The sequence below is a fragment of the Amblyomma maculatum genome, chromosome 11, assembly GCF_055883805.1.
Source record: "Amblyomma maculatum isolate TAMU_Amacu chromosome 11, ASM5588380v1, whole genome shotgun sequence".
Lineage (NCBI taxonomy): Eukaryota > Metazoa > Arthropoda > Arachnida > Ixodida > Ixodidae > Amblyomma > Amblyomma maculatum.
This window is the reverse complement of record NC_139354.1, coordinates 70,157,956-70,183,706: the sequence shown is the minus strand read 5'-3', so window position 1 is coordinate 70,183,706 and position 25,751 is coordinate 70,157,956. Positions and strand designations below refer to the sequence as shown.

The 25,751-nt window shown below is 45.1% G+C and overlaps 1 protein-coding gene across 3 annotated transcripts in view; it reads left to right on the top strand.

The window, feature by feature from the left end:
- LOC146174116 (uncharacterized) overlaps positions 1-16,013 on the top strand; it is a 28,906-nt gene extending 12,893 nt beyond the window's left edge. The window contains exons 4-5 of one of the 3 annotated variants that reach the window (XM_084583414.1): positions 2,332-2,421; positions 15,508-16,013. In XM_084583414.1, coding sequence (XP_084439540.1) covers positions 2,332-2,421; positions 15,508-15,659 — 242 coding nt within the window. In that variant the 3' untranslated portion in view covers positions 15,660-16,013. Of the gene's footprint in view, positions 1-2,331; positions 2,422-3,566; positions 3,812-15,507 lie in introns of those variants that run through there. The other 2 variants (XM_084583413.1, XM_084583415.1) reach the window with 2 other exon arrangements.
- Positions 16,014-25,751: the final 9,738 nt, after the last annotated feature.

Genomic DNA, 25,751 nt, shown 5'->3' with positions numbered 1-25,751 from the left:
TAGTCAATGTGAAACGAAGGCGTACGTGGATCCCTTGCTAGCCCTCATTAAAGGATTGAAAAGGGCATATACAATGGGAAAAAGACGATCATTACCGCAGGGCTGCGGCTCAAACGTGGATCTTACAATTATTGTCAAGATATTCATGACAGGTTCCCCGGTAACGAAAGGCAAAACTAGCTGATGGCGGCATGCATACGACGCATCCGTACCGCCCGACCGAAGCAGCATCGTGACTGGTTGCTGTGCCGTGGTGTCGCCTGTTACAACGCGTCATCGAGTGATGTCATTTTCTGCTCTCTCTCTCTGTCTATATATATATATTCAATGATCGTGAATAAATATATTTTGGTTCACAGGATGCAATCGTGATGAGTGACCTGACATGACGATGAGGATGTCTACGTACCGCGTGGACAGCAGCCGCGTCGGGTCGCGGTTCGTAGGCACGTTCTCCCGGAGACCGACGGCAGGAGTTAACAATGGATTCCAGCGTGGAACGCACACTGAAAAAGGCCTATCGATCGCTTCGAACAAGACAAATGAGTGGGAGGCAAAGGAACCAAGCGGATGAGTTGCGCGTTTTCATTTCTGCGACAGAATGTTTCGCCTATTAAGGTTAACAGAGTTCGGCCCCAAATCACAAAACATCGAATCGAACTTTGCAAGATTTGAGTAGTTTCTGGTGGCGAACGAAATAAGCGACGCAGAGAAGTTACCCTTGTTCTGAGCATTGATAGGCCCATAAGCGTATGAGGTCTTGAAGAGCTTGATATTGCCGACGTCACCGATAGAGATATTTCATCGCTACCTTCATAGCAAAATTTTCACGATCTACACAGGCATCAGCCGCTACCGGGCATTTTAGGGCAGGAGAAAATAACACCCACGTTAGCTTCAGTGCGAATGAAGACGTGGGCTGTGATACTGGCCGCTTCAACTGCTACATTTCCAACCGTAATTTTCGGCCAACTGTTCATCAACAAAATCTACCGGGCGTCCATAGGTGCGCTAAGGACTGTCAGAATACATTAGAAAATTATCGTGCTTTTATACATATTTATTCAAAATATCGTCAAATGAAGCGCTGCTTGCCGCAAATGGTTTCTTTTATTTACTGCTTGCTATAGCGCCATTGCGGAGACAGAAAATTACTAATCTTGTAGAGATTCTAGTGCGTGCGCTGCCGCCAAGAATTGCCATGGCCGTGCGAGATAACGCCGGTTGTCAAGATCGTATTTCTATGCCCTCGACTGTGGACTGTGGACACCGGTCAATGAGGGTGCCATGCTTCAATTTTTTTGTGCCGCCTAGAATGTGGTTTCCAGTCAACCACATCTGCAACAATTGGCACGCCGCTAGAATGGCGGACGATACATTGATTTGATTGTGCTTCATAGTGAGAGACGCTGAAGTGGAGGGCACAGCAAATTTTGACAACTTTGGGTCCGTTAACATACACTGATATCGCCAAGAAAACGGGTTTCTTATTAGTATGGCCTTAAAATATAGTGCCTCGCCACTATAATAGTGGGTAGAGCTCCGGGGTTGATAAAGAGGAGGATCGTCGAGTGGTGGTGTGTGCGTCTACATGTGCATGGATGGATGACTTTCTGAGTGTACTTGCTGAGTTGCGCCTTTCTCGCTATTATTGTTTTGCAGTTTGCACTATCCTCAGCACGGCCGAAAATTCGGTATCTCGCGATCAATGATCGCATGTAGTCCGGCTGGTAAAAATTCTTTTCTCGCTCATAAAATGTCAAGACGCTTGTGCTTTAAAAGTCTCTCGTTTTGGATATCTTACTCGCTAACTGCCAGGAGTGTTGCTAAGAAACTATATGATCATACAATGACACCGTATTCAATGAACCCTTCCAAAAGTAAGGCTGCCGAATCCCAAAAATGCTGTCGATGAGAACGCGATCGCCATGTTAATGGTAGCACAAAATCTGTGCGCACGCATGCCTTCTTGCAGCAGAATAATCTGTAAATAGCAGATTAGAGCACTATTTGCTCCTGAATGGATTGCTATAGCAGGTGGAAACGTGGGCAAACATGCAATATTTTACTTCACTGTAGGTAAAGTCGCCTTGCTTCAAATAGGACTCTGCTCCAATGTTCGCAGAGGAGGCAATAGTTTCAGTCTTTTCACCGCTCTTAAGAGCACTTCTGTGTAACGATTAAAGATGTCCTCTTGCCAACACTACTGCCGTAGGGGACATTTTCCTAGCCTATTATATTCCTGCAGTCTGGTGGCAGACAAAACTGCAAGAATCGTTAGTGGAACAATTTCTAAAGAACGAACTTTTTTTCCTAATTTGCTTTTCTCAGGGGGTCAAGTTGCGGTATTCAAGTTAATGTACGCTGACAGACGACACGGCTGCTTCATTTTAGTTTCTCCTCGTGGCAGACAGGGAAGAGGTAAGCAAGTTCTAGAATAGTAATTTAGGGCGATGAATATTTTAGGTAAAATTTGTTAATATTTAATTAAATTCAGTGAAGACATGCTGTTTGGGTAACAAAAAGAGAAAACTGCTTTTACACTTAGTACATTTAGATGGGAGCCAATGTGTGAGTATTGGTAGTGGGAAACGTCTGCTTTTAGCGTTTCCTTCACCTCAACGTGCAGGAAAGATAGGTTAATGCCTTCAATAAAGAAGGCAATTATGTGATCAAAAAAGAAAACTTGATTACAACTTGAAGGTTTCAATGCTCTGAGTCTGATTCCTAATAGTTCTGTTTTACTCTATGATGTTTGAGGTATTTTATTGATGGACCATATACTCTAGAACGAAACATTGTTAATATTTAAGCAAGACGGCCGCAAAGTTTCAAATTTGGTTAATTTTATTAAATGTCTCATATCTGGTGTATTTCCTGCCTATCTAGTTTTGCTGAATTTCTGTAAGTGCCGCATTGGAAACAAATGTATGTGTTTGTGCGCCTATATATCACAAAGCCGTGAGCAATATAATGATTCTTTCATTGCGGCACACTGTGCGCAATGATGATAAAGGGATATAACTATAATTGTTTTAAGGCTAAAATTGTATTAGTCTTCCACATTTTATCAGTAGAACAATAAGGCATTTCAAAATGTATGTTTCAAACAACATATTCCAACGCTAAATAATTCCTGTGGTTTAAACAGAAAGATAACGTCCATGCAAAATTTCCTAGTGATACATAATTTAGACGTAATATAATATCCTGCGGAAGCAGCTTCAATATAACAAATAAAGAAAGGTGAGTTTTGAAATTGATTGAACCATATATTGGACTAATTACTACACTTTTTTAAGCATACTTGTGACACGGATGCCAAAGGGCTGCAAATAACACGTTTATTTAGAATTCTTCAGCATATGTAGGTGGCTCGCGTTGCTCCGAAAAGTGTTCTCTGTGTAAGCTTCTTTCGCAATGTGGCGACGATGATATTTGGCACAAGCAGGCTCATTACCAGACATCCTTGAGACGCAGGTTATTGAATAAACTCATTTCCCGGTAGGAAGTATGCCTAGCCTCTCCAAAAGTTCTCGTAACCTGCTTGTCTCTTGTTCAACTAGAGCACTCCGTCCCAACAACACCTGGCAAAGCAGCTACGAGCCAACAGCAAAAGCATCTTCGAGATTGCGGTGCAGCTATAGGGACAGCATATAACTTGCTCATAATGTCTTTTGAATACTGCTGGAGGGCTCACAAAATGCCAGCGGCTGTTTCGAACTGGATCTATCGTCACAAATTGAATGGATGCCGTGTTTTAAATTCATTAACTATGAAATAAAGCAGCTCAGTTCTGCATCTGATCAATCACCTTTGGAGCACAAGTTTTTTTATCACTTCTTGTTTTATATTCGGGGATCCGGTTGTATATGAAAGAGCAAGGGCTAAAGATAATAAAACTACCAAAAACAGTAAACGTAATATTTTAATGAAATTATTGTTTTTGCATTAGCGTTTGCAGGTAATAGATATCTTTTGCCACTGAAACAAAGGACTGAACATGCATTGCACGCCTGTACCCAGCGGACAAACGAAACTGTCCGCGTGTACGCGGAGCTCTATAGACGTCTCTTACATGTGCCGACGCTTCCACGGGGGAGGAGAAGCTTTGCAACCTCATGCTGGGATAAAGCAAGAGCTGTTCGCGGTCGCTATCAGCAGTGCAAAATTAACTGTTGCAGGATATATCTCACCGAGACGACCACCATGAATACAGTGCTCCTACAATTAGCCTGTCAGTATAATATGGATAAAGCATTCTTGAATTTGCTCTTATGTCGATGCTCGTAGTTATATAAGGCAAACAAATACAACAAGAACGATCACACGAGATGCTCTGACCGTCCTGCCTTTGTTTTCTCGTCATTGGTACGAACCGACTAACACCAGAAAGCATATCACGTTTCCATGCGCTAAGAGCGATACGGACCATTTACGTGACCGGAGAGGGTCAATTGCCAGGGAGGGATACAAGGCCTCAAGATTCCATTAGAGTGCGCCTTCTTTGAAATCGCTGTCTGAAATCATCCGGGACGAGGTGCACCAGGCAGTGCACCCACAGCAAGTTTCTGAGCTTCCTCACCAGTTTCATATGAAACCTACGTATGCACCTGTACTCTGCCTGGCACACGTACCAGCCTAAGACGTGAAAGCTACGGCTCAAGCAGTGAGGCCACTTGTCTTGCCCAGGGGCTTAGGCGAACTGCGGTCCTTGAAGTGTGAACTATAACAGGCAGTGGGCCGTCGGCACATTTGCTACCACTGTGGAGAGGCGGGTACATCTTTACCGGGCATTCCTGTACCACCCAGAGGGTCTGCGTGGTTTCTCGTCCGAATTATTGTGCACGGAAAGGTGCGCAGCCACTCCTTATCGAAACTCACCTCTCAGTCTGTCAGAAGCAATAGAAGCCTATTACTGCTTGCGCCACAATTTGCGGTAGTTTTCTCCTCGCGTTGCTGTCCCGTGAGTCCTCCTCGAGATGGCGGCTATCCTAAGCGGCGTTTTCCCAGTCCACACCTCCAAAACACTCTCTGGAGACAAGTCCCTGTGCGCATGGACGCTGTCATTAGAAAAACTGAAGATCCCCCACCACCGATGCGGCAATCGATGAATTCTCGCGGGGGTAGGATACTGATAGCATGTGACCCGCTATATCTGATTTTTGTGCTCCAATTGTGGGAACTAACGTTATCACTTTACTTGATACCGGCGATACACCTCAATGGTGAACCAAGCCCTCTAGAAAGGTTGGAGCAATAACTTGATGATATGGTTAGGACCTAGAATTCGCATGGATTGTGGTCACCTGATTATACCGTCCGGAAGAAGCTCGGCCCGAAATGACAGTGATGTTTTCGTATGCGGAGGATTATTCGCAGTCCAGTGGAAGTGTTTGAGGGTTTTATTTCCTAGCCTTGACATTCTGCAGTGCAGTGGTACTGTTATCGAACACGAAACGCGAGTTATGTTCTCGACGAGGAAGGCCAGAGCGCACAAAACGAATGTCCTGGAGTCAATGCTCTACATATTCTGCAGCATTGTATTGTATTGTAAGATCAACATTCTGAGGGTATATGAATTGGGGTCTTTTCATTTGATCAGAAAAACGTTATGTCGTTCTCGCTGTCTGAACTGAAGATTCCTTTCCAACTAGCTCAAAACTCGGCCACATTCCTGCAGTCGAACACCGCGTCATCATCGATGCGGCCACACAAACCGTTTGCCAGCATCCTTACCGCCTTTTGACTATTGAACGGGATGTCACTGGAAAGCAAGTCGACGCAATGATTGCGGACAAAGCTATTAAGCCGTGAAGAAGCGCGTAGGCATCACGGTTGATCCTAGCGAGAAGAAAGACAACGCTGCTGTTCGCGGTTGAGTACAAGAAACTGTATACCATAAGCCGCCTGCCAATACTCACAAATTGTATTGCTCTTCTTAGATCTCTAAGAGATAATGGCAGATAGAGCAGATAGAGGTGGATGAGCGGAATCGAGAGAAGGCAGTATTCTTAAAACGCTACGGTACATACAAATTTAAGGTGACCCAGTGTGCACTCTGTCTCGCTCTGGCGGCATTCAATTGATCGATAGACACCGCTTTATTTGGTTTCAATTAAGAGCCGTGCCTTGCGTACCTGTCTGATGTGGTCATTTTATCTTCTAGATTCAAGCAACGCTTCAATTGTGGCTTGTTCTTTAATCCTCAATGTCCTCAGCTAACCATCAAGACAGAAAAGCGTTTCGTGTTTGAGCAGCTGTGTTTCAATGGACCTTTCAGCGCTCAAGGTTTTCTTTTAGATCCCAAAATGACTGCATTCCGCCTATTTTCCAAGACCAACAGACTAGAAAAACCTTCAACGCTTTGTCGCAACCGTTAATTCCTGTGCTTTGTTCAAAATTTATCTCGCATAACAGAACCTTTAAGAGCCTTGTCACAAAATGACAATGCCATGTTGTAGGGTACGGCCACAGAAGAAGCTTTAAAGAAGGTCTGTTGCAACCTTGAACTTTAAGAATACTAGCCCATTTCGACGAGAACACAGAAACTGATATCCAAACTAATGCGACGAATATTGACCTCTGGGCTCTTCTTACACAGTGACAGGTCAATAAAGGACGTGTCGTTTTCTATGCGAGCCGTATGAGTTCTCGATCAGAAAGAAAATATTCGACTACGAAATGAATGTCCTACCGTCATCTCGGCTCTAAGTAAGTTCCGACCATACATCTGCAGACGTCTGTCCCGCATTGCCCGCGGTCACCACGGGTTATGCTGTCTGGCCGATATTCAAAGGCCCTTCCCGCCGGTTGGCAAGGCTGAACCTACGAATCTGTGAGTGAGGCGTGATGCTGACCTAGCAGACTGACCGGCAACCCATAATAAGGACTGTTTATTAAAGAATCTGCAGAACTGGCTGCTCAAGCCATCACGGAAGATCCACTTGTGAATAGTTCATCGCGCATGACGAAGATTCAAAATACGAACTACCAGTTGGTACCACACAATGCGTACCTGAAAGGTTATAATTATGTGTTAGTGGTATCTAGTCCATAATTATAAGACGCGTAGGCCCCTGCAAGATCAACTTGGACAACAAGAAGGCAATGTTTATATTTGCTCAATCCAGTTATGATAGCAAATCCTGAGCTTTTTTCATGGTGGACCATCCGCCTACCGGTTGGGGATCGGTTGAACGCTGGTAAAGAATTGCTTATGTATTATTAACCCAGATTACAACCATCAGAGTATATTTACGATAATACGTGCCGCGGATGATAAATGGCGCATGCTTCTTCCTCTGACACCAGCCAGTCATCTGCATCCCTTGGGGCCATTAATACCCTTTTCCAGCAAGTTACCATGGGTCTCCTTGGCCCTTCTCAGAAGTCGCTCACTGTGAGTTGGTGGTGTGTGGTTATGACAGATTACTTAGGTACGTTGAGACCACGTCGCTTGCAAACAATACTGTCATGAAGGCGTTAGGTTTGTGCATAACGTCGCCCTACGTCATGGCGGTCCTGCGGCTATTACCGACAAAGGACCTGTGCTCTCGCCCCGATTCATTTATGCTGTGCTGAAGCTTACGCCCGTACGTCACAAATGCACAACGGCCTACCACTCCTTCACAAAAAGCTCAGTGTACCGACTTGTCAGGACTTTGGCCTACCTGTTCCATGTGCGTTGATGAAAAGATAAAATGTGATATCAGATCCTTCCATATTGAACATTCGCTTGTATTATGGCCCAGCAAGAGACGATCGAACTTACTCCCTTACAACTTATCTTTTGTCCCCAAGTTACCTCTCGAAGTTGAACTTTTTTCAACGCGCACAACAGGGCACCAACGAGCCACGCGAAGAATCCACTGTAAGCAGGAGATTGATGCTAACCGCTACAACCTGGGGCGTCACTTCCTTACTACTCCCTAGGCGACAATATGAGAGCTCAGAATAAAAAGGTAGCGCAAAAAGACGAGAACAAATTAGGAGACCACAAACATGAGAATTCGTGTTTGTTGTCTCTTCGTCTGTCCTCGTAGTTTTGCGCTATCTTTTTATTCTAAATATGTGTTCCCAACTAGCCAAGCAACAAATCTTTTTAAATACGTGAGCCGTGACGTACGTTCGTTGTCATGGGCTGTCGGAAAATTCACAGCGCCACGCCAACGCTCCGTAACTTGTCCGCCGCCTCAGTGACGTAACAGACCACGATACATCAGCCTAACCATCCCGCTCATTTTGGTACAGCAATCGCCGCCAATTTTTGCGCGATGTACGAATGAATCGTTATTACGACCACATACCGATTCACTTTGTGGCTGGCTACAGTCCTTTACGAGATGACACACTAGTGTTCCATCTTTTTTGCGCTCTTTTTCTCCGCCTTTCAATTTGGAAGAACCTTCCAATTGTGCAGGTAGTAAGGATTAGTGAGACCTAATACGTGTTTTATATGTAAAAGAAATAGCCTATGCTGTAGGAGTAGAGGAGGTTGAGGTGTGGGCCCATTATCGGCGAACTCGTTCAGATGCTGCGGTATCTCGATGTACAATTTCGCATCTGCATTCTACGCTTCTGATTAACAACTTCTACAATGTAAGGAAAGAATAACAGAGCAACCTCTTCAAAAATGGAGAATTTCACCTCTCAAGACTTTGGTTCACAATTTAGCTAGAAACTCAGTTTTTCAAATTGTGTTTTTAGAAAATGCATTTTCGCAGATGCGCCCTTACTCGCCATAATCCGATCTTACAACGAATATTTGTAAACACTGATAACCCTAAATCGTAATAAATTACCTATGACACTAGGAATTGTGTCTCTGAGGCTATGAAAGTCAGCGGAAGGCCAGCTCTTTAGGCAGTCCTTTAAATGTATCCATGGTTCAACTGTACTTCGAGCATCTTGCTCCCGGCCGCTGCACTAGCCCAACTCTCTTGCTTCAGGAATGATCGATAATAGACGGTAATACATCGGATCTCAATATTGAGTGGTCGTATTTTGCAGGCTTTTTAGCAATTCCTGTGCTTTACCTAAAACTACTCTTCACTCCTCTTCTTTCTCTCCCCAACCTGCGCCTCAATTTCATGCGCACTTATCTTTTTTCTACAGCTGTATGAGTGTAAATATTGGTTTTCGTGTTGGTTTCGGGGCGATAATCCCCCCCTCCCCCTTCTCCCATAGCTTGGAACAAAAAAAAAATAAAACTCTAAAATAACATAAATATAGAAATTCTCACTGTGCTTACAACGCACTGGTGGGGAGATCTGAAGGTTAGACTGAGATCCCTGAATAGATATTCAGGTATCGTCGCTGCATTATGGTTGTCGACATTGTGCAGATATAAATATTGATTTAAGATTATCTCTTTTCACCATCTATTGAAACATCTGCGCTGTAGATTAAGCAACGCCTTGAGTCATTCTGCTACTGCAGTTGAGCAAATGGCCGTTCTGATTTGCAATCAATATCTTGCATTTATGTTACATCCTTGTGAAATCGCTAGTCTCACCTTCGAGGTGGCGCACCGCAACCGTCGATACGTAGATATCTGGATACACATTTTCACAATAGAAACAAAAATGTTGTGTTTTATTGTACTACAGACTAATAAAAACAGAGCAGCAGAAAGTGTACAACACTGCATATCAAAAAATTGTAAGTGCGATTATCAAACTTCATAAACACATTAAAAACAGCTTGATGGAAAAATGTTGTAGTTTTCAAAGAAAGCAATCAACTAGAACCCAACATAATGAGGCCGCAGTATTTATACCAGCCAATAAATATGCAGGGATTTTTCAAAATATACTGTAACACTATTGATGTTACTGCTTAAACCCACGCTCCTCACACAAAACGCCACGCCGGGGTGGTGCAGTGGTTAAGGCGCTCGACTACTGTGCCCAAGGACGTGGGATCGAATCCCGGCCTCGGTGGCCGCTTTTCAATGGAGGCGAAACGCAAGGTGCCCGTGTGCTGTGCGATGTCAGTGCACGTTAAAGAACCCCAGGTGGTCGAAATTTCCGGAGGCCTCCACTACGGCGTCTCTCATAGCCTGAGTCGCTTTGGGACGTTGATCTCCACAAACCAAACAAACCTAACTCACACAAAACAAGTGCACGCGAGCCAAATGGCTCCTGAACACCCACACTAAACTCGTCTTCTTCATTCATCTAGTCTGTAACATTCACCCCCTTTCGCAAACGAAGCCCTCCGGACCAGTCAGGTGTTCTCATGACCATGACACTTCTTCAGGCGGGCGACATGCGTATTCTCGGTGTTCGCCGAACGTCGTCCACTGGCCATAAGGCGTGCAATCTGGTAGTTTAGTTCTCCGAGTCACTCTAAGATCTAACACGGGCCGGTGTAGCGGGCCAGCATTTTCTGGTGCAAGCCGAGCTTCCTCATAGGTTTCCAAAGCCAGACTAGGTCACCTGGGTGACAGGTGATCTGGCGATGGTGGTCGTTATAGCGAGCTTTTGATCTGTCTTGTGATGCTGAATCCGCAATCGGGCCATCCGCCGCGCTTCTTAAGCCAGGCAGAGAGTTTCCGCTGAGCATGGGTTGTCGTCAGACGAAAATGAGAGGATGGTATCGAAGGTGTGTCGTGGGGAGCGGGCGTACAGGAGGAAGGACGGACTGTATTCTGTGGTCTCATGCCTGGCTGTAGTGAATGCGTATGTGGTGAACGGGAGAACACAATCCAAGTTTTTATGGTCTGAAGCGACGCACATTGCAAGCACATTGGTTAATGTTCTGATGGTGCAATTTTTTTAACCATTTCTCGAAGGATGGTAAGGATCGAATGCCTGAAATCAGATGCGCATAAACCGTGAAGTTATTCTATTACATTCGCATTAAACTAACGGCCTCTGTCCCTTATCACAACTCTCGGGGGACCATGTTGTAAGAAGACTGAATGCAGCATAAAAATCGACACTTGGTAGGCTGTAGCGGCGGTAAGAGCGGCCGTATCACGGTAGCGAGTAAGATGATCCATGCATACAACAATCCAATGATTGCCTTTTTGTGAATTTGAGTAAGGACCCAAAAGGTCAACTCTGACTTTCCCAAAAGGAGCCTTGGGTGGCACTACAGGGTGAAGCATTGCGGGAGCTTCACCATTAGGACTTTTGTGACTTTGACACTTAAAACAGCTGGCCACATATGGTGGATAGGGGTGTGCGAATAGTACTTTTTCCAAACCGAATCGAATACGAATAATGCACTCTTGTTATCGAATCGAATACGAATAATGTAGCTAAAAAGCGAATCGAATACGAATTGAATAATGAAAGCAGCGAATCGAATACGAATCGAACAGTAGAGCGCTATACAGCGCTCTACTATTCGTTATAGCACTGTTATAGCGCTGCGGTAGAACGCTATAACTCGTGGAGTAATAGATCTGACGCGAAAACGCTGATCTCCTCCAGGGGGCGCAACTATTAACCTCTACGCACATTTTCAGTTGCTGGTTGTTTTTATCTACAACACTTACGTTTCAACGAGTTTATTTAGTGAACTAGATTGCATGATACAATATATTAGAGATAACGAATGGCTGAGCAACGCTTTCGTCCGACTTGCGTCCGCGTAACCCGAGGCCATAGAGTTGCGCTTCCCCTGCTGTTGGCTCTTCGAACTAGTTATCGCCGAGCGCGGGAACTCCTCATCGTCCTCTTCTTTTCAGTGACTTTCGTTACTTTCGTTCTTTCTCAATTAGCTCGCGTGCTTCCCTCTAGCTGGCGCTCGGCGATTACAACTGGCGCTAGGCGACCTGAGATATATAGTGGAGAGATGTATGAGCATGAGCTGACCACATTCATGCAACTCTCATGTCATGCGCCACTCGCATAATAAACTTAACCTCAACTATTGACGATGAAAGTGAATTAAATTTTCAGGGAATAAACATGGTAGCGTTACATCTCGGCAGATTAGAGACGACTACGAGAAGTTGCCTCCGCGATTCGTGATATGTCCAATATTTAAGAATGTTTCCATGCGAATGGACCGTGTCGCGGCCACGCTGAAGCATGTAGGCTCCCTAAAACGGTGATCTCTGCTTCTCGCGTAGGTTTATTGCGGCAGCAAGCTGTGCCTGCTCGGAGCTAACGCTGCCTTCGCGAGAATGGTCGGAGGTAACCGAGACGTTAACTCGTGCCAGTTATTCGAAAAGTATTCGAAAATTATTCGAAAATTTGTGAAGATATTCGAACAGTTTCGAATAATTTTCAATTTCCACTATTTCATTCGTTTAACGAATCGAATATTATGGTATTCGATTCGATATTCGAAAATTTCGAATATTCGCACACCCCTAATGGTGAACCATGTTGCGCATCCGGGGCCAGTAGAATTGCCCTTGAGTGCGGAGCAAAGTTCTCGCCGATCCCAGGTGTCCGGAAGCAGCATTGTCATGCATGGCGCGTAAAAGACAGAAGAGGATTTCAGCTACTACCAGCAGGAACCGACGGCCATTGTCTCAGTAAACTTTCTTTTATAGCGGCCCATCACGGACACAAAACTGGCTGTTCGAGGCTGGATCCTGCGCAGCATTCAGAATGGCTTCAGGTGCTGGTCGCTGTGTTGCTCTGTTCGGAAGGTGCGAATATAGGGAAAGCTCGTAAATAAAGCAGCGATGTAATGCTCGAAGTTTTCCGCGTCACATTCTGTTGTGGCAAGTGGCAACCGCGACAGGCAGTCCGCATCTGCATGCAATCGGCCACTCTTGTATGAAATAGTATAGTCGTATTCTTGTAATCGAAGCAGCGAAACCGCAGCACATCTAAACAGTCGCGAGTTACTCTTCATCGGTGATGGTGTAGTTGCGCTCAGTCTTACTTAGAGTTCGACAGGCATAAGCAATTACATGTTCGCGGTCGTCATAGTGCTGAAAGAGGACAGCCTCAATGCGTGTACCATTTGCATCAGCATGCACTTCCGTTGGAGCCGAAAGGTTGAAGTGCCGTTAAATAGGTTGCGATGTTAAGAGGACCTTAAGTTACCGGAAAGACGAGTCACACTCAGATGTCCACTCGAATGGAGCGTCTTTATGTCGTAGGCACTTGAGCGGGAAGGCGACGTCTGCAGAACAGGAGATGAAGCGTCGGAAATAGGAGCAAAGCCCCCAAAAAGTGCGGAGCTCCTGCACGTTAGGATGTTGTTGAAACGCAGCAACAGCTACGGTCTTCTGAGCATCAGGCCGGACGCCATCATCATCGACGAGGTGACCAAGCACCAACTCGTGTCGCTCACCAAAACGGCACTTCTTTGAATTCATCACGAGGCCAGCTTAGCGTAAGCATTTAAGCACGAGTACTAGACGGTCATGGTGCTCTTTAAATGTCCGGCCAAAGATGACTATGCCGTCCAGATAGCACATACAGACCTCTCATTGCAGTACTTGGTACTGAGAGGTACGAGAATCGAAATGCAGCACCTCCACCAAATGTAACATTATTGATGTTACTGCATAAACCAACGTTACTCAAGCAAAACGAGTGCACCCGAGCCAGATGGCACCTGAACGCCCACACACTTCTTCGTCCTCCTACACTAAACTCGTCTTCTTCATCCGTCTAGTCTGCAACGTATATCAGGTTATTCTGATATCACAGTATTTTCGTACTAGATACCTTGACTGTTTCCAGGGTAGTGCGACATACTCAAACCTTTATGTTCCATGCGACCTAGCCTACACCTAGCGGTTTAGGGAATGGCACTCTGGTTAGCCGAAATTTCTTCACTGTCTTTAAAGAAATCTGTGCTGCAGGGAAAACTGAGCAATGCAGATGCAACTAGATGTTAAACGTTCAGCCTCAATTTGCAGCTATTTCTCTCCAATCGACCTTCTCCACTCGTCTAACAAAAAAGCTTGCAAAATATTCTTTTCGGAACTTAGTTGTCATTTGCTGCTGATTGAGCAGTACATATGTTGTTTTTCACGAAGGCAAGCCAAACTACATAATGCCTTGAGGCATGCTATTGCTAAAGAATAATCATTTAGCACTGCAATCCTGTCACACGCAGGCATCCCTTATAAGGTATACATAACGAAGCTCAAAATAAAGGGATCTCCTGTAGAGCCAGTGGAAAAGTCCTCATATAGAGCCCTTGGAAAGACGCCGGACCAGTGCCAGTAGACAGAGAATTTAAATATGCCGACCAAAGTAGTTATGTCTCGGTAAAGCATGCTGATCTACCTTTGTCATTGTCCCCTGCGTATGTTCACAATTGCCGCATCCTCACATTCATCTATGTTGAATTCAATTCCATCACGGTCTTCTATTTCTGATGACTTCAGCGTATCTGTAGCCATTAGCGCTTATCTTTAGTTATCGGCGCCTAACTATCCAAAGCGTTTAAGAACTACTGTGTGGCCCCAACAAAAGCCATCAAGATGGAACTATGCCAAACGTAATGTGCAAGGAAACGTGGTTTGTGGCACATTACTATTTTTCTTGAAGTTGAGTATTCTGAAAGCTTTGTAGTTAAGTCGGTGTTGTGTTGTAAATTTTCTTGTTTTGGGTATGTTTTGGCCATATTTGTCTGCCTGCAATATTCCTTTTCATTCTTCTGTTTTCTTTTGTTTACCCAAGTGTATCGGTTTTCTTGGTGTCTTGGAGTACATTGTAAAAATGCGAAAATAAGTAAACGGAGAACACTTTTCGTTCAAATTAGAATCACGCCTTCTGAAGTGGAGTTAAGCAAACAATAATTGTCCAAGTAACAGGACACTGGTGTACACTACCGGTTCGCACATACCTCAACTTCCAATTTCAATTATGCGACACATGAAAAATGTTTCAAACAAATGGCGTGCTCCGTTCATATTTGTCCGCAGGGGTACATAGCCATCGCAGCACATCAACTTGTTCTGTGCTATATGTCTGTTTCTATTCATGTGAAATTTATCTACAATAATACCCCTATGGGGGCACTGTGGGCACTCTGTATAAGAAAACCAAATATATAATAATAATATACCAATATATAATATAATAAAATAGGTAATGAGAAGTGAAAATATTTTGTTTGAGTGTATGTTAAGTTCACTGCGATCTGTATCGAGCTTTCCTAAACACAGCTGCCTGAATCTTGAGGTCGGTTCTGAATACGACCATCAGAATCGAATACTGATATTCACGAAGTCAATATGACTTATAAATAGGATTTGTGTAGGGACATCATTTGCGCTGATATGTTGGTATGGCATAAGACAGAAATATTAACGTGTGTGAAGCCAATATGATTGATTGCAAACATTTTAATATTAATGGCCTATATCATAAGTTGAGCTTAGTGTTGTCAAATGTAATATAAGATATTGATGAAAACTAAATCCTGTACAGTACGGACATTTAGAGCATACTTCAGGTTCCTTGTTGATAGAATATTTTGCGCAGACATTGAACATAATTCAAATATTTGAATTCATGCATACCTATTATCCACAGTCAAAAAATATCTTGATTTTTTTCTTTTCCATAATAGCTTGCCGGCTACTCCAGACAAGTAGAACAGTGAATTTACCGATTCCTGAAGACTGCAGTCGAGTTTACGCAGAGAATTGCCCAAGGGATATTTCACAAATATACCACCCCTCCTGCGGAGCAAGCCTTCCGAAAATTGTCGAATGGAGCTAATAATATATCGATATACAACTTGGTACTCAACGCTTCTCTACAAATATATCTCGTCAGAATAAATCATTCAAGTCCTTATAGTTATCCTCTGCACAAAAACTATGTCATTTTAAATGTGCCCATCTCATTACATATGTACATTACTGAGTCAACCAATGAAATCTTGCTCGAAAATAAACACTGCCCCTACAGTACCGCGGACCACAATGATGGTAAAACAAAAATATTTCCCACACTGATGGCTTATAACTTGGCACTCAGCGCTTCTCTACAAATATATCTCATGAGAATGAATCATTCCAGTTATCCTTGCGCAAAAATTATGTCCAAAATAAATGTTCCCTTCTCAATAAATATGTATATCATTACTGAATCAACCTGAAACTTACTTGAAAATAAATCCGGCAACTACATTCCCGCTAACTACAATAAAGGTAAAACAAAAATAGTTCTCATAGTAATGGCTTGTAGCTGGATTCAATTTTTCAGGGCTGCATGATGATGGATTGATTTTAAATGGGACATTGTAGCTTGTAAATGGGACATTTACAAGCTTCAAGAAGGTGACAAATCTCAGTAATATTTTTCCCAAGTAAGCGCAAGGCACCTGATGTTGAAAAAAAAAAAAGAAAGCTCACCATCTAGGAACGAGCAACAAGCTGCAGTATAGGACAGTGCTGTATAAGACATAAAATTGCCTCACTGTGTACAGTAGGCTGGAAAAATGTAAAGAAAAAATTAACATGCTTGAAAAGGCTAAGAAATTAAGTACAAAATATTTGCTTTGGATAAAAATTTAAACCCTTTTTTAAAAGGAACATTGGATTGCCCCATAGGATGAAAGATGAATTTTGGGGTTTTGATTATTTTGGCAGTCTGAACATGACTTCTGCTTTCCTTTTAAAGTGTCAGGTATGCAATGAAAAGAGGAATAACCGTAAGCCGGTCGTCGCATCTCGAGAAGCTTGTTGCTGTAAAAATTGTTAAATGATACGAATGTCTGAAAAATATTTGACCTATGCTTAGCGCACAAATTTGTCTCATTGGTTTGTAGTTTACCCACCTATTCTTGGCTTTATTTCATATAGGCTATTTTCGATTACAGTTTCCCATTCTCTTTCCCATTGTTGTCGAATCAGTGTTCGAACTGTGTGATTTGAATTCTTGATATGATGTTGTAGCAATCCTGAGGAAGAGGCAGAACATTGACCAAGACAAGAAAAAAGACGTTGAGAAAGCCGTGGAGACTCTCGAGCTCATGAGGGACTCGCAGCCGTTGACCAGCTGAGTTCTCTGCCTCTTCGACCTGTGCAGCGCTCTGACGTTAAACCCCTGTCGTAACAACTTTGTGGAGGTGCCGGGTAAGAACACCCTCATGACGCATCTTCTAACGCTGCGAACTCGCCGGAGCCGTCGTCTCGCTGGTCTTCCTCCCGTTCCTCTGAGAATACAACAGACAACTGAGCAGTCCCGAACATCAACTCGAAGCATTCGGTCCCGATCTGGTGATGTACCACCCACCGCCTCAAACGCGACGCTACTATTTCGAGAACCTCGGTATTTTGCCGGTCAATCAGGGGAAGATGTTAATGAGAGGCTCATTTATTTTGATTTTGTGAGCCGCTTCAACGGCTGGAATTTGGTTATGCAAATGTCGTATTCTTGACACAGACCACCTTGATGTGGTCTGAAAACCACGCAGACTCTCACCACTTGGGAAGGTTTTGCAGAAGCTATCAAAGAATGCTGTGGCGACCTAATTGCAAAGAAGAGGCAGGCCGAGCGGTAATTTGCTTACAGAGTTCAGACAGCAGGTGAGACTGTCAACCATACTTGAATGCAGTACTGAAATTGTGCTATACCGCCAACAGCCGGATTAACGAGGAAGACAAGGTAGGCCATCTGCTCAAGGGCATTGCGGATGACGTTTACCGCTTCCTCATTGCCAAGGACAGCTTGAGTTCGGTCACCAATGTTATTCGATGCTGCTGGACAATCGAGGTCTTCAAGACAACCTGCATTACACCGAAGTTGTGTGGCTTGCAAATCTGACTACCAAGGCCAACATCGAAAGATCTCAATACCAACGTTTTCTGTGCGCCATTCGTGAAACCGTTAGAGATGAAATATCAGGATATGAGCTGCTTGGCCGGCCCACTGGCTGTGCGAATGAAGCATACGGATTTCCAGCCCATGCACGTACGTGGCCACCAATGTGCAGCTACACACCAGCCATTGACACAGAATTTGCCTGCCGCAAAGGCCTGGCCTCCCCGCGACCAAGGCCCAACCAGATTTACCGGCCGTTCTCTTATCATCAGCGCAGAAACCCTTCGTCCTACTCGAACCATACACCGCGCCTACCGCAGGAAGCTACGTCGACCTGGAACCTACCTTTGAATATTTGTCGTATCCTACCTTGCCATAGCTCTCCAAGAGATGAGAGTTCCAATTCACCTCATCTGTATCCTCAGGAACTTATATCAAGGGCAAGAGGCCAGTGTCAGAACAGGGCATGGTCTTACTGATCTTACTGATTGCGAAAGGAGTGAGACAGGGCTGCATACTGTCGCCCTGCCTATTCAACCTATATGCTGAGTACATAATGAGGAAGGCCGGTCTTGACGAGCCCTCAGCTGGAGTGAAGATTGCTGGAAAACGCATCAAGCACCTTAGATATGCGGATGATACCACTTTAATCGCAGAAAGTGAAATGGAACTCAAGAGACTTCTGATGCGCGTACAAGAAGAGAGTGTGAAGTTTGGGCTTAACAGATTTTCTCTTCTTGGGCTCCAAGATTACTCCGGAAGGAGACTAAAGCCATAAATTAGGAGACGCCTGCTGCTGGGAAAGAGCCATGAATAGCCGTGACCGCCTAATAAAGAGCAGAGACATTAGTCTGCCAACCAAGATCCGTATAACTCGTGCTGTGGTCTTTCTAGTTGTGATGTATGGAAGCGAGAGTTGGACTGTGAAAAATGCTGACCGCCGAAGAATTGACGCGTTTGAATTGTGGTGCTGGCGGAGACTCCTGAGAGTTCTTTTGACTGCCAGAAGATCTAATCAGTCGATATTGTCGAACATAAGCCCTGACTGCTCATTGGAGGGTCAAATTCTAAAGAAAAGTTCAGCTACTTTGCTTATCTGATGAGAAGAGATGAGTCGCTGGATAAAGATTTGATGTTGAAAAATGTTGAGGGTCATCGGAGAAGGGGTAGGGAGCGAACGCAATGGTTAGATGGTATCCTCTAGGCGCTGCAGATGAAGTTATGTGATGTTAGGAAGATAGTGAGAGAGCGGAAAGCGTGGCATGATATGGTCCATAGTGTCACGAAGAGTCGGACACGACTGAACGACTGAACTGAATCTTGCCATAGTCTATTGAAGCGCCGCTTTTTGATCGGATTATTCCCGTGTGCTACCGGTGTGGTGTCGCGGGTCACACTTCTCGCTACTGCAATCGGCGCGCACCATTTAGGTATCCTCCGACGGCATCGAACCAAGGCGCGGTGCAGTGCTACACCGGCACCTATCGGCCAGAACATCCTACCCGGAGGGGCCGTTTTCAAAACGAAGGGCTCCGCAGCCATTGTCCAGCGTCTTACCGCAGTGTGAGACCACCTCTCTCATTCCGTGAGCTCCGTTCCCTGTCAACATGACGCCGATCTCCGTCACCTTTGCACGAAAACTTGCCAGCGTGGCCAATGGAGGTGAGGTCACTGGACAATGTGCGCTGCTACCTATTATTCCTCCGTCTGTGTACAGGTTAAAAAACAAGCTTATAGTGCTTGTTGACGGTTTGCCTACGATGGCGATGGTAGACATTGGTGCTACTGTTCGGTTCTCAGCTTAGATTTTAAGAATCTTTTGAAGAGCAACCTGACATTTCATTGCCACAATGCAGCTAATGTTTATGGAGTGCGTGGAGAGTTATTGTATCTGGTTGGGGTATGCGGCGTCAAATGTCCATTGGGGGGACACAGTATTCCCGGCGGAGTTTGCAATACTGGCCTAATCTACAATTGCCGTAATCTTGGGAATTGACTTGCTGCGTATGTGCGGCGCAACAGTTGATTTTCGAACTGGAGCGCTAAGTGTTAGTGGTTCTCGTCGTGAACATTTAGAAGAGACGTCAAATTATGAAGACGTTTTGTGTGTGTGTGATGAAGTGGTCGTAACGCCACATTCTGCAGTGTGCGTTCAGGTGTCCTGCTGCCGTGCTATTAACCACTCTTCTTAGGCTACTTGCCGCATCTTAATTTACAGTGTGTAAAGAAAAATGTGTTAGTGCCGCATTGTTTGGTATGCGTGAAAGAGGGCCGTACCGGATTGTGGAGTAAATTTTTATCTGGAACGAGCAGTTGTCCCAACGGGCTCTAAATAACTTCATGTAGTGCAGATCTGCCGAAATATGTACCTCTCGGCACTCCTTCAATCAACAAACCCGCTACTAATTTACCTGCGGACCAGAAGCTTTTTCCGATGATCTGCTCATCGTTTAACACCTCACGACGACAGATATTGAAGCACTTCTTGTCCCAGCCCATGTCAGTCTTTGATTTCGTCCAGTCCGACGGCTCGCAACGTTTTCTGTTTTCGCGCGCACGCCACAGGATAGACACGGGACCTGTCCATCCGCTCCGCCAAAAGCCGCACCGTGTGTCGCTTTCAAAGCGCAAGGTCGTCACCGAGCAAGTTGAAGACATACTGAACAGGCGCTTAATTTAGGAGTGCTTTAGGCCTTGGGCTGCCACCGTGATATTAGTAAAAAAAAAAAGGACAAAACATGCAGGTTTTGCATCGACTACCATCACCTGAACTCCCTCACTAAAAGGATGTGTATCCTCTCACGGCCATCGACGATGCCTTAGATTGCCTTTCATCTGCGGCTTATTTCTCTTCGATTGATTTGCGATCGGGGTATTGGCAGATTCCGATGGATCCTGCTTACAAGGAAAAATATTGCATTTGTTACGCCCGACGGATTATTTGAATTTAATGTGACCATTCATGTCAAGATTTGCCGACGTCGCTTGCCCTCAGACGTCTCTTCTACAAAAGGACGTTCCTCTCGACAGGACCTCAGATTGCGACGTGTCTTTCTACCAGATAAAGTTTCTGCTTACGTCACAACCCATTTTACGTCACTAAAACCCCTCTGCTTCGACTGAGGTCCACATGAGTGCAAGTGGGATTGGTGTCGGCGCTGTGCTTGTGCAGCGTCCGGCAGCGGGCGAGCATGCAATTGCGTATGCAAGCCATTTCCTCAGCAAACCTAAGCGTAACTGCACTGTGATGGAGTAGGAGTGCCGCGCTGTAGTTTTTGCTGTTCAGCAGTATCGCTGCTACTTATATCGACGCCATTTCATGGTTGTGACGGACCATCATGCCTTGTATTGGCCTGTAACCTTCGTGATTCATCTGGTCGTCTTGCACGCTGACCCCTTCGTCTAAAGCAGTACGACTTCACTGTTTCGTACAAGGGTGGCCGCAAACTCGCCGATGCATCGTGCTTCACGTCTTTCCCTTCCTGCGACAAAATCTGACTCTGCTGACCTCGATGACTACATCGCGTTCCTAGTGCCCAAGTTTCCAGACGCCTCGGCCCTGCGGCCTGCGCAAGAAACCGGCATAAGCCTCTAGCCACTGCTTGCGGCGGCGCGGAATTCTACATCATCATCATCGTCATCGTCAGCGTGACTATACCCACTGCAGGGCGAATGCCTGTCCCATATTTCTCCAATTAACCCGGTTGTGTGCTAGCTGCATCCCTGTGAACTTCTTGACCTTATCCGCCCACCTAACTTTCTGCCGCCCCTGCTACGCTTTCCTTCTTTTGGAATACAGTTTGTTACCCTAAGCGACCATCGATTATCCTCTCTTCGCTCTATGTGTCCCGCCCATGCCCATTTCTTCTTGATTTCCACAAGAATGTCAGTAACTTGAGTTATTTCTCTGACCCAATCTACAACTCCACAGCTGTGGGATTCCCCATATCCCAGCCAATTTTGTCTCCGTGATAGACTTCTGTACAAGAAGGCTTACTCAAGCAACGGCACAAATTTTATAGGTACCCAAGAGCTACCGTGCGCGCATCGTGCGTGTCATGCAGAACGACACGACTTCAGGTTACCTGGGCTCTGCGCGACTGATCCACCATGCCCGCGACTGGTTTTATTGGCCGAAAATGCGCCAGATGACTCAGCGATATGTGGTGAGCTTCACTGAGTGCCAACGACATAAACGTACTATGTCCACGCCAGAGGGCCTGCTGCATCCACTGACTCGACCACAGGGAGCAATCGAGAAATTTTGATTCGAGCTTATGGGCCTCTTCCCGAAGTTTCAACGAAAGTTGCTGGATCGTGGTTTTTGCCCATTACCTCACCCGCTACTACGAATCGGCCGCTCTTCCTTCAGCCACCGCTCACCACGTTTCCGTGTTCTTGCTCCGTTCCGCCATCTTGCGCAGTGCACCTCCGCGAGTTATCACCAGTGACAGAGGCCGAGTGACGGTAGATGTTGTGGAAGAGTTTTCCCGTTTGTGCTCGTCACATTTTTGACACTCCACACCATACCACCCTCAAAGCAACGGTTTGACGGAGCGCACCAACCGCACACTCGCCAATATGCTTTCTGTGTACATTGCATCAGACCACAAGGACTGGGATATCATCTGCCATTTATAACGTTTGCCTTCAACACTGCAGCACATGCGAACACTGGTTACACCGCGTTTTTCCTCTCTATGGCCGTGATCCTCGGTATTCTCTCGGTACCATTGTTCCCGAATTACGTCCATGACGAATCTTACATCGTCGAAACTCTTTGTCGGGCCGTATAATCTCGCCGCCTCTCCCGTTTGCGGAATCTAGCTTCGCAAGAGCGTTTCAAAGCTCGGTACGACAGACAGCATCGCTTGTGTCTTACGCACCTGGAGAAAGTGTGACTTCGGCGACTTTTCCGGAAACGTGGTTTAGCCCAGAAATTGTTAGCGCATTACGCTGGCTCTTACATATTCGTGGACCGCGTCAGTGACCTGAATTACAAAATTGCGTGCATCACTGCAAGTGGTCATCGCTCAGCCACTACAGAAGTCGCTCATGTCGCCTGAATGAAGCCGTGCCACTCCTGCGGGAATCACTAACTGCTTCGCCCAGAGGGGATTCAGCTGTCCCGGGGGAAATGTAGAAATTGTGAAGAAGCCAATCAGAAGAAGACAGGGAAAAAGACATTGAGAAAAACGTGGAGTCTGTCGTGCACGTGCCGGAATCGCAGCCGTTGACCAGCTGAGCTATCTGCCTCCTCGACTTGTGCAGCCCTCCGAAGTCAAACCTCCGTCGTAACAATATCTTTTCAACGTCTGTAATATTTTGGAGAGCAGCTGACACACCAAGTTTATAAGCTGCCTCATTGCCATTTATGCAAATGTTACCTGGCAAATAATAGAGTGTAATTTGTCTCAATTAAACTGAGCAGACAATGGGGCAATGTGTTTTTATCACAATTTCTGAGCATACATAACATTGTTGCATACTGAATTCAAGACTTAATTTTTGTGACATTTCCAAGCGAAGCAGGGATGTTAAAACACTCAAGAAATTTGTATAAATGACAGTTGTACATATTTTGCTTCCTATAACGAATCTCACAGCTTTGGTAGCCTGAAATTCAGCTGTAAATGTGTATAAGTTCGGTTTACATGCTGCACAGGAGAATAATGCACATTGAACCATCAATGTATAGTACTTATTTCATGTGTACTTTGCGTGCACTGAGGAAGGCTCGCCATATTGGAATAGAGAATACTTGTTTTCCCACTTCATGGAACCATAGGTCAAGAAACAGCATACATTTCCCCAAGAGAAATTGTTTTTTATGGATATTGTACAGCTCTGGCCACCGCAACACCGAGATCTGGAATATGCAGCACGACAGGGAATTGGTATGGTGCTGTCGGTTTCCTGCTAACGCACGACACGTCTTGGTAAAAAAAAATTGTTGTCTTCTGTAGTAAGACCCTCAAAAGTCTAGGATACTTACACAGCATCTTGCGCGCTGCTCGTAAAGAAACTAAGCTCTTGACATATAAAACGCTCGTTCGCTTCATCCATGAATATGCTTGTTTTTAGAATCAATATAAACAATGTGACGTCAACAAGCTACAATCTGTACAAATAAGTCTGTGGATTTTATTAGCATGAGGTATGATATGAATTTTTCCCCATCTGCTTTTCTTCCAGAACTGGGTACCAGCACATTCATTGCACGTCGTCACAATGAGTCTTAAATTCATGTTAACTTTGTCGAATCGCTTTTCCTCGCAACATAATTATCTTACCAATCCTTCATCTACGAGGAGCAACATGTCTTGAACGTTTACACTTTTTTTGTGCATGCAAACTTCATTAAAGCTTTTCTCTTGTTACATTGAAGCCTGGAAATATATAACAGGCAACATTTGCTCAATATTATTACAGGATTTCTTCGAAGCTGGTTTATATTGTTTCTTATTACTTGCCATGTTTTTGTTGTGCACTGTAAGCCGCTTTGTATTAACTTCACCGAGGCAGCAATATGTGAAAAATACAGTATCCATCATTGGAGAAATAGCAAGTATGGCCATTTCTCTGAGATTGTTGATCATGCCACAAACACTTTTGGCCTATGATGAGCAGCGGAGTATGAAGAATAACCATATTCGCACCGGTTCTACATGGTAGTATTTCCAAATATTACCTGACTCGATGTTCTTTTTGGAAAGAAAACCTTTTATCTGGAGTTGTGTGGGAGATTAAGCTTATGTCGAGAGAATACCGAAAGCGAACGTCCGAGAGCACTTCTCCATCCCGGTACTGATTTCCCTGCTTATCTGTTCTATTTTCCTGGTTCGCATTCAATAGCACCGAAATATGAACATCCGGGTGTCTAAATCGATGAAACCAGAATAACTTTCGGTTCTCGTGCCAAAGAAAAATCTCTCTTGGCTTTTGTGCGTGGACTATCGGCATCTGAATGAGGTCACGGAGAAAGATGCGTACGCCTTCCCGTAAAATAGACGAGATTGTTTTCAATTTCGGAGGCACTGTTCTTTTCGATACTTGACGCAAGCAAGGGGCACCTGCAAGTCGTAATGCGACCAGGCGATGAGTACAAAATGAAGTTGTCATGTCACAAAGGACTTTTGCACTTCAAGAGAATGCCCTTTGGGTGGTTCGGCTCTCCGACCACATTCCAGAGGTTGATGGACCATGTACTCGGCAACGCCCGATGACATCACACCCTCGCCTACCTGGACAATGTTATCGTCCATTCCCAAACATTCGAGGAGCACCTCGATCACCTTATAGGCGTTCTGGGAAAGCTCAGGTCCACTGGCCTCACGCCCAGTCACGCAATGGCGCAGATATGCCAGGCTCAGGTTAAATTACTCGGATATCGAGTTGAACGGGAGCAGGTGTCTCCTGATCCAGAGAAACTTCGGACTATCCTGGAGTTTCCTACGCCTACAGATGTCTGCGCTGTTCGTGCGCTTTGAGGGAGCAAGGACGCCCTTTAAGTTGCGTTCAGCGAAGGAGCTTCTCAGGGCTGAGCAGGAATACTCGTACTGTCAAGAGACGTATGCTTCGATAACTAGGCCAACTTGCGCTATGAAGCCACTGGAAGTGTGGTTGGCGCTAATTCTAGTGCAGCTGATAATGCAACGAGTGAATTGGAGAACTTGCTGCTGGAGCGTGAAGAAGCTTTGCTAAAATAAGTGCCAGACAAAGAAGGCTCCAGTGAGTGCTTTAAAGTCGTGATCCCGCGGAAATAGCGCCGGGCCGCTATGCGGCGCTATCACGACACCGACGGTCACGCGAGGGCCCCAAATACATGGCGGAAAATTTGTCGGTTTACTACCTGGCCCGGAATGAAGGCTGACGTATGTCGATACATGCGAACATGCCACATTTGCCAAAGAAATAAAGCCGCACGGTGGAAATCCACCTGGCTTAATTCAGCCCAACATAAGCACGAACCATAGGAAATCCTGGCTTGCGCTTTCACGTGGCCTCTGCCGCACAACAAGGGGTACAAATACGAGCACGTCG